This window comes from Microcaecilia unicolor, chromosome 2 (assembly GCF_901765095.1).
Source record: "Microcaecilia unicolor chromosome 2, aMicUni1.1, whole genome shotgun sequence".
Taxonomy (NCBI): Eukaryota; Metazoa; Chordata; class Amphibia; order Gymnophiona; family Siphonopidae; genus Microcaecilia; species Microcaecilia unicolor.
Genome location: NC_044032.1, coordinates 292,298,561 through 292,317,720, shown reverse-complemented (window position 1 = coordinate 292,317,720; position 19,160 = coordinate 292,298,561). Strand labels below are relative to the sequence as shown.

Sequence of the window (19,160 nt, the reverse complement as noted above, 5' to 3'; positions counted from 1 at the left end):
GTTTGGGTTTAGCGCCTCTCCAAATGCATGTTCTAAGATGTCTATGCAATGAGACCAAATCCTTTGCCAGAATACGTAATGGCAGCATCTGAAGAACATAGAGCCATCCCGGAAATTCAATCATTCGAAATAAATGTATTCTTCCATGAAGGGAAAGAGGAAGGACCCTCCAATTTTTCAAATGTTCTATAGTGTTCTCCAACAAGCAAGAAACATAAATGATAAGACCCTACCTTCATTGCAAGTTTTATTCCCAGGTAGGTAAAAGATTCCTGAGCCCACTTAAAAGGAAATGCCTGTATATTCTTTTCTCTTTTTAGGCCTGTTACTAAGGGCTAGGCCTAAGGCCTGTACTGTCAGTTTGGTTCTCACATGTTAGCCTACTAACTCAGCATCTTGTGTAACAATCATTGCTTTCTCAGGAGCTGAGAACTGACACTTCATAACATTTGTTTGCAGCTGAGTATGTTTTTCATATAGGGTGGATGTAACCTTGTAAATTGCTAGGAGACAGGCTGAGGACACAGTGTGAGCCTAACATGTCCAGATTGTTTAATTTGGGGAGATAGACAGAGACAGAACACAAGGGTATTGTTCTGACTGTGCATGCAGAACAGGTAACTGACTAGCCAAGATTTTGCACGTGAACTCCCATCAGGAGAGACTGATAGAATACAGGAACAATCTATATATGGTATAAGGCAACCTAATAGTGCTAGTTTATGGGAAATCACATGGTTTATGAGAAATGGAATTTGCAACAGTATATATCTGTGATGTCCAGGAGGTGTGAGCCGAGCAGTCCTTGTGTTTCAGGATGCGCATTTGCTGACTGACAACCTGCTTCAGGGACAGAACTATTATTGTTTGTATTTTTTTGGCTCTGTGAGATGCTAATAAAAGGTAATTTACTGGCTGCGCCTAATGGAGTCTAAGTTCTCTTCCTTATCTGTGTTTTCCCTCCCTGGGGGGGCTACGGGATGGAAATACACATTCGCCTCACCCCAATCCTGTCTCAATTGTTCCATCGAGACAAACGCCAAAGATTTGGAGAAATTTCATTTGAAACCTGCAAAGTCTCCAAATTCCCGAAACAGAGCCAGCAACACTTGTATTTTGGGCAAGCGGCTTATTCTAGGGGCGTGGAAGAGTGATTCTCCGCCAGAATACTGGTATTGACGCAATGAATTACATGAACTCCTGCTAATGGAATGCAGAATGGTTGGAATCCCCCCCCTCCCCCCTTCCCCCCCCCCCCCCCCCCCCCCCCCCCCCCCCGAAGGAGAAAGGCATTTCTGGCAATTTGGGATCCATACATTCAATCTTTATCCCCAAGGGCATGTAGTTTTGTGCTCAATTCACTATAAGAGTACAGTTATCCCCGGTTTTTTTTTGAGGGGGGGGGGGTAGGGAAGAATGGGTGAGGGATTGAGAGTTTTGATTTGTACTGCGGTACAGACCGGACACGTTTAGCGTGTGTGATACATAAGGGGGGAGGGGGGAATTAAAACTTTTGTGAAAACTTGATGACAGGAATTTTTGATTGGTCTTTATTGGGTACGGTTGTGTTTATGAATCCTTGTAAACATGGATATTTTTGAATATGTGTGTTTCTGATTTGTCATCAATAAAAATTATTGAAACATTTGATTTTGATTTTCCTAAACACTTGGCATTATGATTATTTTCAATACTTCCGCTGTTTTTAGGCTTTGTAGAGACACTGCTGCTGTTTAGGAATAGCTGCATTTTAATTAATCCATTTGTCTGTCCTCACAAGCCACACTGGTTTTTAAATCAAATTTTACCTAGAGTTTTGTTCTCTTAGGTTTTGAATATATTGCTTACTGTTAGGGGAAAGTGCCTTGAAAGATCCTAATAGGTATGTGTCCCTTTTAAATGTTTCATTATGCATGTTTTTTTTTAATACATTTTTAAGACATCAGTTTCATTTAATATTGAATAATTATATATGCATCTAACTCCTTTTGTTTCACCTTTGGCTTATTATGATTGGATTAATTATTTGCATTCTTGTTAAGTATTAGCATGTGCATGATTTTAATGCATTTATTTGGTTTGTGAGATAGTTTTATATGATTTTAATTGTATATTTGTTCTGATTAAATAGTATAGCCTCTGATGCAACCTCTTAGAAGGCAAAATGTGGTCACATTGGGCATCTTAAGCAATAAATATTGGTTTCTTCAATATAGTGATCTGCTCTGTTCTGTTTGTGAAAGCGTACTGCATGCATTAAACTGCAAGTGTGCCTTAACCTTCTACCTGGAGCCGGACTAAAGCCCATAGACAGTCCACCTAGCTTTTCGTTTCTTTTGACCCAAAACGGACGGGGATAGCCAAGTTCACAATTTCCAGTTGGCTGGCAGATTGCATCTCCTTCACTTATGCCCAGGCTAGGCTGACTCTTGAGGGTCTTGTCAGGGCTCATAATGTCAGAGCCATGTCTGCGTTGGTAGCCCACTTGAGGTCAGCCTCCATAGAGAAGATTTGTAAGGTTGCAATGTGGTCTGTTGTCCACACATTTAAATCTCAATGAGGTCAGCCTCCATAGAGGAGATTTGTAAGGTTGCAATGTGTGGTCTGTTGTCCACACATTTAAATCTCACTACTGCGTTAAGCAGGATATGCGACATGACAGCTAGTTCGGTCAAACAGTCCTGCAGAATCTGTTTTGTTGTCTAGTATCCAACTCCAACTTCCTAGGCCCGTTTATGCTATGTTTCAGGCTGCACCTTCAAAACTAGTATGTATATAGCTTCAGGCTAATTGACTTTGAGGCTTCAGTGTTTCCTAGCATTTTTTGGCGAACCTGGTAGCTAGGGATTCCCACTTGTGAGAATACAGCTGGGCCGCCTTGTTCTCAGAGAAAGCAAAGTTACTCACCTGTAGCAGGTATTTTTCGAAGACAGCAGGCCAGGTATTCTTGTGTTCGTTTAGCTATTTTACCTGGCTGAGGGACCCTTGCTCGCTCGTCAGCCGGTAAGGCTCCCATACATGCATGGTAGGATGCTGCTAGAATTTTCTTGTAACATCTATATGCCAACCAGCGTCCACACCTACTACAGGTGAGTATCTTCACTTTATTTGAAGATGACATGTATCTGTCGAAAGCCAGAAAACTTAGAATTACAATAGTCAAAATTGTTATTGACTAGGAATAGCACAAGTGTACGTAATGCATTCTGAGACAATAGTGACCTTACGGATCCTATCATTCTCAATTTTAAAAAGCACTTTTTGGATTTATAAGACATATCTGTTTGAAATGATAGTCCGTCATTCTGAAAAATGCCAAGGATTTTCAGTGTCAGGATCAGTTGAAATGATGTGCCTGTAATAACTACAGAAAATGATAAATGTGAGGGTGTGTTTCGGATCACAGCTTTGGTCTTTTCAGGATTTAATTTTATTTTCTACTGAAAAAGGCTGTCTGCTATGGAAGCAAGTTTATTATTTAGAGAAGTAATCTCAGGATTATGTAAATCAAAAGAAGTCATAAACTGAATATCATTGGCATAGGCGAAAGGCATTAGGTCAAGAGACTGGATGACTAAGTAGAGGGGCCATAAAAATGTTGAATAATACCAGTGCCAGTATAAACCCCTGTCCCACAGAACAACATAGTTCCTATCTTGAAAATATGAGGTAAACCAACACATAAGTCTCTGAAGTAGTAAAGTATCATGCACCAAATCAAAGTGCTGTTTCTGTATGAAAAAGGATATTGGAACTAGAAAGTTTTGTTTTTGTTACTTTCTATTTCTTTCTGAATATTTCCTAAAATTCTCTCTCTGAGTTTTGCTGCTGCTGTACTTTGTCGTTTATTAAACTTGCTATACTGCTTTCATTGCTAGCAAATTAAAGCAGCTAACAATAAAAACGAAAAAAGAAAAAAATGCCATTTTTAGATAGGAAAGAACTATCTGTCTTTACCACTCAAACACTATCTCAAACACATTGAGCTAGGGTGTTAACAACCTAATATGGAAGCCAGGATTATTAGGATTATTTTTTTCTGTATGTATAGTTTTGCACTTGTTTGCATTAAATTCCCTTTTATTAAGATGTTAAGTTTCTCAGTTTCGCACGGTCCTCCCTCCTCACAATCGGTTTGTATTTTAAATACTTTGAATAACATGTCCCCAGCAGATTTCATCACCTCACCATTGCTCTTTTCAGATCCTGTACGAATATATTTAAATACTGATCAGCTCCCTGCGACACTTAACTATTTACTTCTCTTCACTGGGAGCAGTAAAAAGCTTTGTTCCCGCAGTAAAAAGAAAAAATGCCAGTTACCCTTCCCAGTCCAGTATCTCCATGCCTACCTTCCTTCCTCCTACAGTAGCTCTACCTTATGCAGCCAGGCAGTGGTGTGCTGGAGCTGGCTTGCACCGGTTCGCACAAGCCGTTTGTTAATTTTTTAAGGATTTTGGGAGCTGGTTGTTAAACTTTTAACAACCGGCTTCCAAAATGTGGGGTCAGGTCCCTTCGCAGCATCGTTGACCTCCTCCTCTCCTGTGGCTTGTTCCAGTGGTATAGCTACAAGGGGCCATCCAGTAGTGGTGAGCCAGGTGGCTTTTTGCTTCCTCAGGCTCCCTGTGCTCCATGTCCCTGTCCCCGCAGTCAGGCAGCTGAGCTCTCCCTCCCTTTCTTCGGGTCCGGCCAGCTATCTCTCCTCCCAGTTTCCAGCAGTGAGCCACGGTGCGGGCAGCACTGAAGACTGCTACTTCAAGCTGCCCCGGTCCTGTCGCTGCTTCATCCTGCCTTTTCAACTTTTTGTGAATGGGACGAAGCAGCAAGACTGACCGGGGCAGCCGGAAGCAGCAGTAATCACCGCACCATGGCTCAATGCTGGAAACAGGAGAGAGAGCCAGCCGGACCCGAAGGGAGGGAGAGCTCAGATACCTGTGCAGGAACAGAGAGCAGAGAACCTCAAAACAAAGCAACCAAACCTGTGAGCTACTTCTTCCATGTTCTCGTTCTTTATTGTTAGTATCATTTTTATTTGATCCCACTTATATTTTCAAACATGCCAGCTTGTGCAGCATATGGATATACACACAGAGGAAGTATAATAACATTATGCTCCAACTATGCTCCACCTCCCCCACTCATCAAAATGGTCACTGTCTTGATCTCATCTTCTCCTCCAACTGTTCACCCTCTAGTTTCCTTGCCTCTGATCTTCCCCTCTCTGATCACCATCTTATAACTTTCACACTTAAATCTCCTCCCTCCCAGTCCCATCCTGTCTTATCTAATTTATCTAGGAATCTTCACGATATTGACCCTTCATCTCTATCCTCCCATGATTCAAACCTCCTCTCTACTGTGGCACCGTCCACGTCTGTCAACGAGGCTGTTTCTTCTCACAGTACTCTATCCTCTGCCTTAGACACTCTTGCACCTTTGATGACCCGCCCTATAAGGCGTACAAAACCCCAACCTTGGCTGACTTCTAATATCCGTAATATCTGCTACCAACGTTCCTGTATCCGCTCCGCCGAATGCCTGTGGTGGAAATCTCGGGCCCTTGCTGATTTCTTACACTTTAAGTTCATGCTGACCTCCTTCCAATCTGCTCTTGTAAGCGCCAAACAGGATTATTATATCCAACTGACCAACTCTCTTGGCTCTAACCCTCGACTTCTCTTCACCACATTGAACTCTCTCCTCAAGGTGCCCCCTCCCCCAACTCCCCCTTCATTATCTCCTCAGACCCTTGCTGAATTCTTTCATGACAAGGTTCAAAAGATAAACTTTGAATTCTGTACCTCGCCACCTCTCCCTCCACTAGTCCGTTCCCCTCTCTCTCCTTCCCCTCATTCCTTTTCCTCCTTTCCTGAAGTTATTATAGAGGAAACTACACTTCTCCTTTCTTCCTCAAAATGTACCACCTGTTCCTCTGATCCCATTCCCACCCACCTTCTTTAATGCCATCTCACCTGCTCTTATTCCTTTTATCTGTCACATTCTCAACCTCTCACTTTCCACTGCAACTGTCTCTACTGCCTTTAAACATGCTGTGGTCACACCTCTCCTTAAGAAGCCTTCACTCGACCCTACTTGTCCCTCTAATTACCGACCCATCTCCCTCCTCCCTTTTCTCTCCAAATTACTTGAGCGTGCTGTTCACCACTGCTGCCTTGATTTTCTCTCCTCACATGCTATTCTTGACCCACTACAATCTGGTTTTCACCCTCTCCACTCAACCGAAACTGCGCTTACTAAAGTCTCCAATGACCTATTACTGGCTAAATCCAGAGGTCTCTCTTCCATCCTCATTCTTCTTGATCTTTCCGCTGCTTTTGACACTGTCGATCACAGCATACTCCTCGATACCCTGTCCTCACTTGGATTCCAGGGCTCTGTCCTTTCCTGGTTCTCTTCCTACCTCTCCCTCCGCACCTTCAGTGTTCACTCTGGTGGATCCTCTTCTATCCCTCTGCCTGTCGGCGTACCTCAGAGTTCTGTTCTTGGTCCCCTCCTCTTTTCTATCTACACTTCTTCCCTTGGTTCCTTAATCTCATCCCATGGCTTTTCCTACCATCTCTATGCTGATGACTCCCAAATGTACCTTTCTACCCCTGATATCTCACCTTGCATCCAAACCAAAGTTTCAGCATGCTTGTCTGACATTGCTGTCTGGATGTCTCAACGCCACCTGAAATTAAACATGACCAAAACCGAGCTTCTCATTTTTCCCCCCAAACCCACCTTCCCACTCCCCCCGTTTTCTATTTCTGTTGATGGCTCTCTCATTCTCCCTGTCTCCTCAGCTCGAAACCTTGGGGTCATCTTTGACTCTTCTCTCTCCTTCTCTGCTCATATCCAGCAGATCGCCAAGACCTGTCGTTTCTTTCTTTACAACATCCGTAAAATCCGCCCCTTTCTTTCCGAGCACTCTACCAAAACCCTCATCCACACCCTTGTCACCTCTCGTTTAGACTACTGCAATCTGCTTTTTGCTGGCCTCCCACTTAGTCACCTCTTCCCTCTCCAATCGGTTCAAAACTCTGCTGCTCGTCTTGTCTTCCGCCAGGGTCGCTTTACTCATACTACCCCTCTCCTCAAGTCGCTTCACTGGCTCCCTATCCGTTTTCGCATCCTGTTCAAACTTCTTCTACTAACCTATAAATGTACTCTCTCCTGCTCCCCAGTATCTCTCCACACTCGTCCTTCCCTACACCCCTTCCCGTGCACTCCGCTCAATGGATAAATCCTTCTTATCTGTTCTCTTCTCCACTACTGCCAACTCCAGACTTTGCGCCTTCTGTCTCGCTGCATCCTACGCCTGGAATAAACTTCCTGAGCCCCTACGTCTTGCCCCATCCTTGGCCACCTTTAAATCTAGACTGAAAGCCCACCTCTTTAACATTGCTTTTGACTCGTAACCACTCGCCTCCACCTACCCTCCTCTCCTCCTTCCTGTACACATTAATTGATTTGATTTGCTTACTTTATTGTTTGTCTATTAGATTGTAAGCTCTTTAAGCAGGGACTGTCTTTCTTCTATGTTTGTGCAGCGCTGCGTACGCCTTGTAGCGCTATAGAAATGCTAAATAGTAGTAGTAGTAATAACAGAAAAACTTTTCATAGGTAGAGTAGTAATTTGCTATAAATTGTAATCAGTGTGTCATTTGGAGGGACTGGTTATAGGGACCCACAGAGAGGGGGCACTGGAAATGTGGGAGGGGGATTGCAGAGTGGACCCATGGAAAGGGAGGGGCTGCTGGACCCGAAGGGGGAGCTGTTGCTGGTCTATTGGGGGGAGGGAGGGCTGGCTGGAGGGAAGGGGAGGAGTGCTGGACCTGCAGAGGAAGAAGGGAGGGGAAGGGACACAGAGGGGCAATGCCAGACATGGGAGGGGGTATACGGACACAGAGGGAAGATGCTAGACTTCGGAGAGAATACAGGTACATAAATATTGCCATAGTGGGACAGACCGAAGGTCCATCAAGCCCAGCATCCTGTTTCCAACATGGCCCATCCAGGTCACAAGTACCTGGCAAGATCCCAAAACAGTACAATAAATTTTATGCTGCTTATTCTAGAAATAAGCAGTGGATTTTCCTCAAGTTCATTTTAATGCAGAAAGGAGATGCTGGATTTGTGGAGGGAAGGGGGGTGCATAGGGACACAGAGGAATGATGCTAGACATAGGTGGAGGAGATAGGGATAGGCTTAGGGCTCTGTCTAGCCAGGGGGGCAGATGTCCTAGTTGCAACCCCCAAACACCATCTCTGGCATGTGTGATCTTTATATTTTGCACCGCATAAGAGGAAATGCATATCTTTCTATTTCTGTGGTGGGCTTCTTGTGGTATTAGGTTAATATGTTTATCATTTTTTGTCAGCTGTTATGTATTTGTGTTCTGTGTGTGTGTGACCAAGGTATTCTGTTAGCAGGAATTTTCTATTAGCATTCTGTAGTAATTTGGTTTGTTCAGCTTTCCTGATAGTGAAGAGGATATTTGTGAGTGGAGCCAGGGATTTTGTTGACCCTTGTTCTGTATTGTTTCTGATTTATAAACAGTTGTACAGAATATTGTTTCTTTTTATACTTAATTTAAATATAAAATCAGAACGAGGCTTGTGCAGATGGGATCCGACAGAATTCGTGGGGACGGGGACAAAATTTGTCCCTGCGTCATTCTTTAATCCACAAGAGGATGTAGTCTTTTGTCCCAATTTGGGTAGCTTCTGCTGGTTTCAGTGCAGAGCAAAGGCATGGGGCTGAACCTGGGCTTGGGCAGTTAATGCAGGACAAGTCTGATATCCCAGGATCAGACTAAGGAGCTAGTTCTAGCAGAGACTTTGGAAGTGAAGAACTTGAGTGAGAGGAAGCTACATGATGACTACCTGTTAGCCCAAGAACATGGGCAGAGAGTGAACCATAAGAGCTCCTGATATGTGAAATTTTCTGCAAGGAATGGGCACCTCATTTTTGTCCCCATCAGTGATTTTACCTTTTAATTTTCTCCTTAGGTGAAGTCTGGCTTCTTTCATGAAAGTGATAGCAAAGCTGTATCTAAGTCTATCCGGGATAGAGTTGCCCTGATCAAGAAGATGCGAGAGAGAAAGCTGCAGGGAGGCTGCTTGGGAGAACGACAGGATTCGCAATGCAGAACAGCTAGTGGCATGTCACTCACCTCATTCTCTCAGCTAGTGGGCACAGAATGTGAAGATACAGAGGTGGATCAGCATGTCAGGCAGCAACTACTGCAAAGACAACAGTGCAACTCTATTGCAGGTAAGGGAACAGTACAGTGTCAGATTGCCAGCTGTGCATGATCTGTGGTACAGAGCGCAGGTGACTGTAGTGTGCCTTGAAGTACTCTGTCATAGAAGCTCAAAGAATGAAGCACATCCTGTTCTTGCCCTGGAATTCCCTGCCATATTCCCCAGGTGTAAAACATGGGGTACTTTATCACAGTGCACACAGACCCCCCAAATGCTGTAGCACAGTGATTTTTCAACCTAGCCCTAAGGGACCACATGGCTAATTGAATTTTCAGGATATCCACGGTGAATATGCATGTGAGAGATTTTCATACCAATAAGAGTGCATGAAAATCTCTCTTCCATGTCATCAATACCAGGCCCCAATGGGTTATGTCCATCCACCAGTGGAAGGAGACAGAGAAAATAGTTTCAAGTACTTTGCCCCCCTTAAGGGTATCATGCAGCATGGATTGCTCAGTATTTTCCCTGTCTCCTAGCAAATGGTGGACGGATGTGTATCTCCTCTTGGTGACTGCTTTCTAGCTCCTGTCCCAGTTTGGCTGTGTGATGGTTGAGGAAAGGGGTGTGCTGGTACCCAGATCTGGGTTCATTTAAGATGACAGCCAGTGGTGCTGGGTCCCTCATATGCCAGCTAGGGTTATACCTAGTAGCTATGGCATGTTGCAAACTTCTATTTCTGCTCTTCCTGGGCAAGTATAGTTGTATGTGTTTTGAGGTAAGCTATTCTTTACTTTCTTTTTGCAGCCTCTCTATTCTGCCAAAAACAAAACAAAAAAAGACTCTTAAAGTCTATCCTACTGGGTTTTTGGTGACTAGCATCAAAATGGTAGACCATTAATTTGTGCACTAACGGACAACTTAGGTATAGGAGTGTCTGTCCTAAATTAGTTGTGAGGATTTTTAAAATCTAGATCCTATCAAGTCAAATCTCTTAAGTCCATCTCCCCCCCCCAATAGGCTCCAGACTGCGGAGTCCCACAGGGATCCCCCCCTTTCACCCATCTTATTCAATATTATGATGTCCTCCTTAGGAAAGGTGCTCGATGCCCCCAGTTATAATAATTTTATTTATGTGGATGATGTAACCATCTACATCCCTTTCAAAGATTCTGTTGAAGAAGTGCTGTCTTATCAAATCTGGTCTAGACCTGATTGAGAACTGAGCCTCCACCTTTAAACTAAAATTTAATAGAGAGATAATGTTGTTTATTCATTGGAGTCCCAACTAAAGATACTTGGTATAATAATTGATTCCTACATTGTTGTTTGACATCCAAGTCCAAGCAGTCATCACAAAACCTTTAAAGCAATGTGGAAACTAAAAAGAATTAGGCATCTCTTCCCTAATGATATGTTTAGCACCTTAGTACAAACATTAGTATTATCACACTTCGATTATTGTAATGTCATTTATGCTGACTGTAACGAGTCTTCCTTGAAAAAACTGCAGACAGCTCAAAATACTGCAGCCAGATTAGTCTACATGGTTACGAGATTTGAAAGAGCAGCCCCTTTGCTTATAAAGCTACACTGGCTCCCAATCAAAGCCAGAATAACATTCAAACTATGTATATTTGTTTTCAAAACTCTATATGGCTAAACCCCTTATTCTTCAAGGACAAGCAGGCTGCTTGTTCTCACATGTGGGTGACGTCCATGGCAGCCCCAGGTTCGGAAAATCTTCCTAGCAACAAAACTTGCTAGAGCCTTCGAGTGTGCAGGTGCGCGGCCATCTTCCCGCCCCTCACACGAGAGTCCCGCTTCAGTCTTCTTTTTTCCGTGGTCAAGAGCGGCTGTTTTACGGCAGTTCTCTTGCCTCAGGAGAAGAAGAGCCTTCACTTCGCCGGCTTTTTCGCCGATTTTCTTCATTCATTTGTGCGCAGCTCGCGTTTGAGCAGTTCCTTTAAAAAAAAAAAAATTCCCTTTATTTTTTAGTTATCCCTAAGTAAGTTTCCTTTCGTTGGCGTGTGTGGCCTTTTTGGCCGCCCGTACGGGTTTTCTCCCTTTTTTGTGTCCTCCTTTTGGCACCATCGCGAGTTTTGATTTCGCTGCCGCTATTTTTCCATCGATGACATCGAGGATCGCCAGCAGCTTCAAGAAGTGCACTCGGTGCAACCGGGCAATCTCAGGCACTGACCCTCATGCGTGGTGTATCCAGTGCATTGGGGCTGAACATCGCGTGTAAGTTGTGTCTTAGCCTTAAAAAGCGGACACAAGCGTCGAGACAGGCTCAACGGGAAGGTCTGTCTGGAGCTTTGCCTGGTACTTTGGTGTCGGCGGCGGTGTCGATGTCAGCACCGGAGAGTGCATCGACCTGAGGAGCGCAGGTAATGGCTGTCCAGAAACCATCTCAAGCTGGCAGCAGTGAGCCATCGAGTGGGTCTCCACCTGCCTCGAGGGCTCATGCAGTGCAGGCCCATCGGGACGACCCCTTTTGCACCCGATCCCGATGAGGGGTACCAGTGATGTGTCTCGAGCGAAGGCAAAGAAGCACCGTCATCGGTCCCCTTCTCATCACGGTACCGAGAGCTCCGGTGCGTTCAGGGATTCGGCACCCGTGAAGCGTCGACGCCAGGAGGACCGCTCACCCTCCATACAAGAAGTGTTGATGCGCCGACCTCCGGACAGCCTGGTACCGCCTCCTTGTCAGATTCTGGCTTTGACTCCTGCACCGATCCCACAGCCTTTTTCGACAGACATTCTTGACGAGCGCCTCCAAGCTATTTTTCCAGGGCTCCTGGAAGGGCTGCTGCGACTGTCTGTTCCGGTACCGGGGGTGCTTGCGCCTACGGTACTGTCGATAGATGAGGCGGCTGGCTCCCCGCCTGTGGTGAGGCCTCCGACGGTGCTGCTTGTGGCATCGGCCTCGGCTGCACCCAAGTTGACTCCCCGTCGACATCGATAGAGGGAGCTTCATTGCCGCCGACACGGGAGTCGACTCCTCGACATCGCCATCAAGGACGTAGCTCTTCGGCGTCAAGACAGGCTCGGCTTCGGACTGCAGTCAGAGAACTCCTGTCCGATACCGAGGGAGAGGCCTCGTGGGAGACAGAGGAAGACCCAAGATATTTCTCTTGTGAGGAGTCTTGTGGCCTTTCCTCTGATCCCACCCAGAGTGAAAGCTTTCTCCCCCGGAGAGTTTGTCTTTCTCGTCCTTTGTGCGGGAAATGTCTACAGCCATTCCTTTCCCAGGGGTAACTGAGGATGAGACCAGGGCCAAGATGTTCGAGGTCTTGGACTATCCTTCGCCACCTAAGGAGTCATCCACCGTCCCTCTGCATAATGTCCTCAAACAGACATTGTACAGGAACTGGATGAAACCATTATCTAATCCCACCATTCCTAAGAAGGTTGAGTCCCAGTATCGGATTCATGGGGACCCAGAGTTGATGAAGTCCCAGTTGCCTCACGACTCTGCGGTTGTGGATTCCGCTCTCGAGAGCCAAAAGTACAAGAGATTTCGCCTCGGCGCCCCCGGGGCGAGAAGCTCAGACTTTGGATTCTTTTGGGAGGAAGGCCTACCAGTCCTCTATGCTCGTGTCGAAAAATTCAGTCCTACCAGCTCTAACCGAGCATCCACTTGGGGAATAATGTGAAGCAACTGGCGGACTTGGTCGATCAGCTCCCTTTGGAGCAGGCCAAGCCTTTTTGAGGAAGTTGTCAGGCAGCTGAAGGTTTGTCGTAAATTCCTGCCCAGGGGTGCTTAATACTCTTTTGATGTGGCATCTAGGGCTGCTGTGCAAGGTATAGTGATGCGCAGACTCTCATGGCTGCGTGCCTCTGACCTGGAAAATCGAGTCCAGCAGCAGCTTGCGGATGTTTCTTGCGGGGGGGGGGGGGGGGATAATATTTTCAGCGAGATGGTCGAGCAGGTGGTAGAGCAGCTCCACCAGCTGGAAACTGCACTCGACAAACTCTCCCACCGGGTGCCTTCAGCATCTACCTCATCAGGTAGACGTTTTTATGGGGGAAGGAGGAATGCTCCCTATACTTATCATAAGCGGAGGTACAATCTACCTTCCCGCCAGCCTGCTCAGGCTCAACCCCAGCGTGCTCGTTCACGTCAACAGCGTGCGCCTCGACAGGCCCCTGCAGCTCCCCAGCAAAAGTAAGGGACGGACTTTTGACTGGCTCCAGGCGAGCATAGCCGCAATCAAAGTGTCCGTGCCGGATGATCTACCTGTCGGGGGGAGGTTAGCATTTTTTTCACCAAAGGTGGCCTCTTATAACCTCCGATCAGTGGGTTCTTCAAATAGTTTGGCGGGGATACTCCCTCAATTTGATCTCCAAACCTCCAAATTGCCCACCGGGAACTCAGTCCTTCAGCTTCCAGCACAGGTAGGTACTTGCAGAGGAACTCTCCACTCTTCTCAGCGCCATTGCGGTCGAGCCCGTGCCACCGGGGCAAGAAGGGCTGGGATTCTATTCCAGGTACTCCTTTTTGCAAAAGAAATCAGGCGGGATGCGTCCCATCGTAGACCTAAGGGCCCTGATCAAATATCTGATTTGAGAAAAGTTCAGGATGCTTTCCCTGGGCACCCTTCTTCCCATGGTTCAGAAAAACGACTGGCTATGCTCCTTGGACTTAAAGGATGCTTATACCCACATCCCAATACTGCCAGCTCACAGGCAGTATCTTCGATTCCGTCTGGGAACACAGCACTTTCAGTATTGTGTACTGCCCTTTGGGCTCGCCTCTGCGCCCCGGGTGTTCACCAAACGCCTGGCGGTCGTTGCAGCGTCGCTACGCAGGCTGGGTGTGCATGTGTTCCCTTATCTCGACGATTGGCTGGTGAAGACCACCTCGGAGGCATGAGCTCTACAGTCCATGCAGATTACTATTGAACTCCTGGAGCTACTGGGGTTTGTCATAAATTACCCAAAGTCCCACCTTCTGCCGGTTCAGAGACTAGAGTTCATAGGAGCCCTGCTGGACTCGGACGGCTCATGCCTACGTCCCCGAAGCGAGGGCAGACAATCTTCTGTCGCTGGTTTCCTTGTCCAGAGCGTTTCAGCAGATCACACCTCGGCAGATGTTGAGTCTTCTGGGCCATATGGCCCGTCTTCACATGAGATCAGCTCAATGGACCCTAGCTTCCCAGTGGTATCAAGCTGCAGGGGAGCTGGAGGATGCAATCCAGTTGTCCACCGCTTTTCACAACTCCCTGATATGGTGGACAATTCGATCCAATTTGACCTTGGGACGTCCTTTTCAAATTCCTCAGCCTCAAAAAGTGCTGACAACAGATGCATCTCTCCTGGGGTGGGGAGCCCATGTAAATGGGCTTCACACTCAAGGACTTTGGTCCCTCCAGGAAACAGGTCTTCAGATCAATCTTCTGGAGTTGCGAGCGGTCTGAAACGCTCTAAAGGCTTTCAGAGATCGACTGTCCAATTCACTCAAATTCGGACAATCAGGTTGCCATGTATTACATCAACAAGCAGGGGGGCACCGGGTCTCGCCCCCTGTGTTGGGAAGCCGTCCAGATGTGGCTTTGGGCTCACCGTCACGGCATGTTTCTCCAGGCCACGTATCTGGCAGGCGTAAGCAACAGTCTGGCTGACAGGTTGAGTAGGATCATTCAACCTCACGAGTGGTCACTTGAGCATGGCAGTCCGCAAGATCTTCCGAGCATGCGGCACCCCCTCGGTGGATCTTTTTGCTACTCAGATCAATCACAAAGTCCCTCACTTCTGTTCCAGACTTCAGGCCCATGACAGACTAGCATCGGATGCTTTTCTCCTTCATTGGGGGAAGGGTCTTCTGTATGCATATCCTCCCATATCTCTGGTGGGTTAGACTTTGCTGAAACTCAGGCAAGACCGTGGAACCATGATTCTGATTGCTTCTTTCTGGCCGCGTCAGATTTGGTTCCCTCTTCTTCTGGAGTTATCCTCCGAAGAACCGTGGAGATTGGAGTGTTTTCCAACCCTCATCACTCAGAACGAGGGGGCGCTTCTGCATCCCAACCTCCGGTCTCTGGCTCTCACGGCCTGTATGTTGAGAGCATAGACTTCGCCTCCTTGGGTCTTTCTGAGGGTGTCTCCCGAGTCTTGCCTGCTTCCAGAAAAGATTCCATGAAGAGGTGTTACTCTTTTAAATGGAGGAGGTTTGCCGTCTGGTGTGATGGCAAGGCTCAAGATCCTCGTTCTTGTCCTACACAGACCCTCGTTGAATACCTTCTGCACTTGTCAGAGTCTGGTCTTAAGACTAACTCCATAAGGGTTCATCTTAGTGCTATTAGTGCTTATCATTATCGTGTGGAAGGTAAGCCTATCTCTGGACAACCTTTAGTTGTTCGATTAATGAGAGGTTTGCTTTTGTCAAAGCCCCCCATAAAACCTCCTACAGTGTCATGGGATCTCAACGTCGTTCTCACCCAGCTGATGAAAGCTCCTTTTGAGCCACTGAATTCCTGCCATCTGAAGTATTTGACCTTGGAAGGTCATTTTTTTGGTGGCTGTTACTTCAGCTCGTAGAGTCAGTGAGCTTCAAGCCTTGGTAGCCCATGCTCCCTATACTAAATTTCATCATAACAGAGTAGTTCTCCGCACTCACCCTAAGTTCCTGCCGAAGGTTGTGTTTGAGTTCCAACTGAACCAGTCAGTTGTCTTGCCAACATTCTTTCGCCGTCCTCATACCCGCCCTGCTGAACGTCAGTTGCACACATTGGACTGCAAAAGAACATTGGCCTTCTATGTGGAGCGGACAAGCCCCTTCAGACAGTCCGCCCAAATATTTGTTTCTTTCGACCCTAACAGAAGGGAAGTGGCTGTCTGGAAACGCACCATTTCCAGTTGGCTAGCAGATTGCATTTCCTTCACTTACGCCCAAGCTGGGCTGACTCTTGAGGGTCATGTCACGGCTCATAGTGTTAGAGCCATGGCAGCAGCAGTGGCCCACTTGAAGTCAGCCACTATTGAAGAGATTTGCAAGGCTGCGACGTGGTCATCAGTACATACATTCACATCTCATTACTGCGTTCAGCAGGATAGCCGACGCGACAGTCGGTTTGGGCAGTCGGTGCTGCAGAATCTGTTCACGGTTTAGAATCCTCCATTCCCCTAGGCCCATTTTTATTCTGTTCCAGGCTGCACTCTCAGTTAGATGTTTACTTCGTAGGTCAATCTTTATGTCTTTGCCGTTGCGAGGCCCAATTGACCCTGTTTGTTGTTTTGAGTGAGCCTGGGGTCTAGGGATACCCATATGTGAGAACAAGCAGCCTGCTTGTCCTCGGAGAAAGCGAAGATACTTACCTGTAGCAGGTATTCTCCGAGGACAGCAGGCTGATTGTTCTCACAAACCTGCCCCCCTCCCCTTTGGAGTTGTTCCTTTTCTTTGGTTTTGCTTCTTAAGTTGACTGAAGCGGGACTCTCACGCGACGGGCAGGAAGATGGCCGTGCATGCTCGAAGGCTCTAACAAGTTTTGTTGCTAGGAAGATTTTCCGGACCTGGGGCTGCCGTGGACGTCACCCACATGTGAGAACAATCAGTCTGCTGTCCTCAGAGAATACCTGCTACAGGTAAGTAACTTCGCTTTATATGCAGCCTTTAATTGATCTCCCCCTTTGCAACGCCCTCCCTGGTTCAAGAGATTATCTAACCTTCTTCTATCCCAGTTGCAAAAATGTGATCTGCAAGTCAGTCTACATGTCAGAATTCTCTTACCTCTGTACCAAATGGTTGAATTCCCTCCTGAAATTCATCAGATGGGGAACTTAATTAGGTTCCCCATCTGATGAATTTCAGGAGGGAATTCTGGAAATACCTTAATCTCTGTTTAAGCAATTTCTCACGGATGATCATAATTAATTTATACACTCAATTGTACAGTTATTCAATTTCTCAGTTCCATTCTAATTGTTATACATGGATGACTATAAATTGTTAACCTTTTTGCATCTAGCATTCATTTCCATATTACATATTGTAATTAATCTTCATTTATTTTGTTATTACTACTTAATGTATACTATCCCACATCTTTTTGTACTGTTAATCACAATGAGTTGTTAGCCACATTGAACCTGATCTATTGGGTTAATGTGGGATATAAATTAAATAAATAAATTCTTGGTCAATCAGTGCAGAGTTGTTTTGGCGGGGTTTCATGCGCCGGTAGAGGGTCTGCTTGTGGTACACTTATTTCACGTTGGCACTGTTTGGCCCTGCTTATGTTTTTTTGTTTTTCTTCACAGCACCCTTCTTCCCCCAGGGTGCTCTTGTACTACCGCCTTCCCAGGTGTTCCTTCTTGGGCCGTTTCGCTAGCATGCCTTTTGCTGATGCCGGCCTGGCAGGAGGAGTTTACGGTTGTTCGCTGCAGTACTTATTTTTCCCGGCGGGGCTTCTAGTCCTAGTGTTTGTTTTCAGCTGCCAAGTCTGCTTTGGGTCCATTGGTCCAGCCTTCTTTCTCAGTGGAATTCGGGTCAGTTTCTCCCACCTTCTGGGAGTACTAGCTCTTTGTTTCTGCCTAGGTGGGGTGTTGGACCGTCTCAGCCTTGCAGCCTATGGGTTGTTTTTTTTTTCACATTCCTCATCTCTGCGGGGTGAAGGGTTCCCTGTGGCTGCTTTGTGGCCTTTGTGGCTACCGGTGCAGGTTCTTCTCTTCAGGCCAGGTTGTGCTCGTTATGGCTCAGGTTCCTGACTTTTTTCAGGCATCTTCTTTTTGGGGCTTTCTGGTTCTTGGTTTGGCTTCTGCCTTCTCTGCTCTACACGCTGATTCACACTTTCTCAGGGCGATTGATGGTGGTTACTGCACCTCGGCTTGTGTGGTGCAGCTCCTCACTAGTTTTTTTTTTCCTGACAGCTCCCTTCTTGGGGTATTCCCAGCTCTTCCGCTTTGTTGCTCCCTCTTGTTTTTGGATGCATCCCAAGTTGCAAGATATTGGTTCTTTCATTTCTGGGGCTAGGCGCGACTTTAGTCTTCCTATACCCTGGCTCTTTCCCTTTGGGGTTCTCTCAGGTTCCTGGGTTTCAGTGCCACCTGACCTTATTGGCTGTAGTGTCCTCGCTGTCTCGGGCAAGAGCTTCAGGTCTGCTGATTGGGAGATGGTTCTCCTTGCTGTAGGAGGAACACTGCTTTCTCGCTGTCTTGCTTCCTTTGGGGTGCTCCTAAGGGCCTGTCTGTTTTGTGGCTTTTTCATTCATCTTGATGACTCTGGGTCGCAGCTTGCTAGCACCTGGTGGAGCTCTTTGAGAGCAGCTTCCTATCTACCACTTTTCTACTGCCTTTTCTACTTGTTTGGCACTGAGCTTTTTTTTTTTTTTTTTTTTTTTTTTAGTTACATTTGTACACCGCACTTTCCCACTCATGGCAGGCTCAATGTGGCTTACATATACTGGTACTTATTTGTACCTGGGGCAATGGAGGGTTAAGTGACTTGCCCAGATTCACAAGGAGCTGTGCCTGAAGTGGGAATTGAACTCAGTTCCTCAGTTCCCCAGGACCAGAGTCCACCACCCTAACCACTAGGCCACTCCTCCACTTGTGGTGCTAGACCCTCTTGGCCGGTTTGGGATGATTTCTGCTCTCTGCAACGTGTACGGACATTACCATTGCTCCATCTTTGAATGTCCAGTGTAGCTCCGTCTCTACAGGGAGAGTATGGCTCTATTTCTGCCTGGCGCATGTGATTCTCGCAGTTTGGGTGTACCTCTATCTCTGTAGGTCGAGGGTAACTCTTTGGCTGCACGATGAGCGTCACGTCTAGCGTTGCTCTTTCTGTAGTCTACAGCCTGATTCTGTCTCTGGATGTCGCGTCTTGCTCCTTATTTGGCTATGGAGCCTTCTTTCATCTCTGGCTGTCAAACCGAGCTTTTTCTGGACAGTGAGTCTGTCGCTACCTCTCTGCATGACGAGCCGAGCGCTTTCTCTGGACAAGGGAGT

The 19,160-nt window shown here is 46.6% G+C and overlaps 1 protein-coding gene across 1 annotated transcript in view; it reads left to right on the top strand.

Annotated features, from left to right (window-relative positions):
* The window catches only part of WNK3 (WNK lysine deficient protein kinase 3), a 584,725-nt gene that overhangs the window by 321,068 nt on the left and 244,497 nt on the right, over positions 1-19,160 (top strand). Inside the window, 1 exon segment of the mRNA XM_030194275.1 lies at positions 9,015-9,279. Coding sequence (XP_030050135.1) covers positions 9,015-9,279 — 265 coding nt within the window.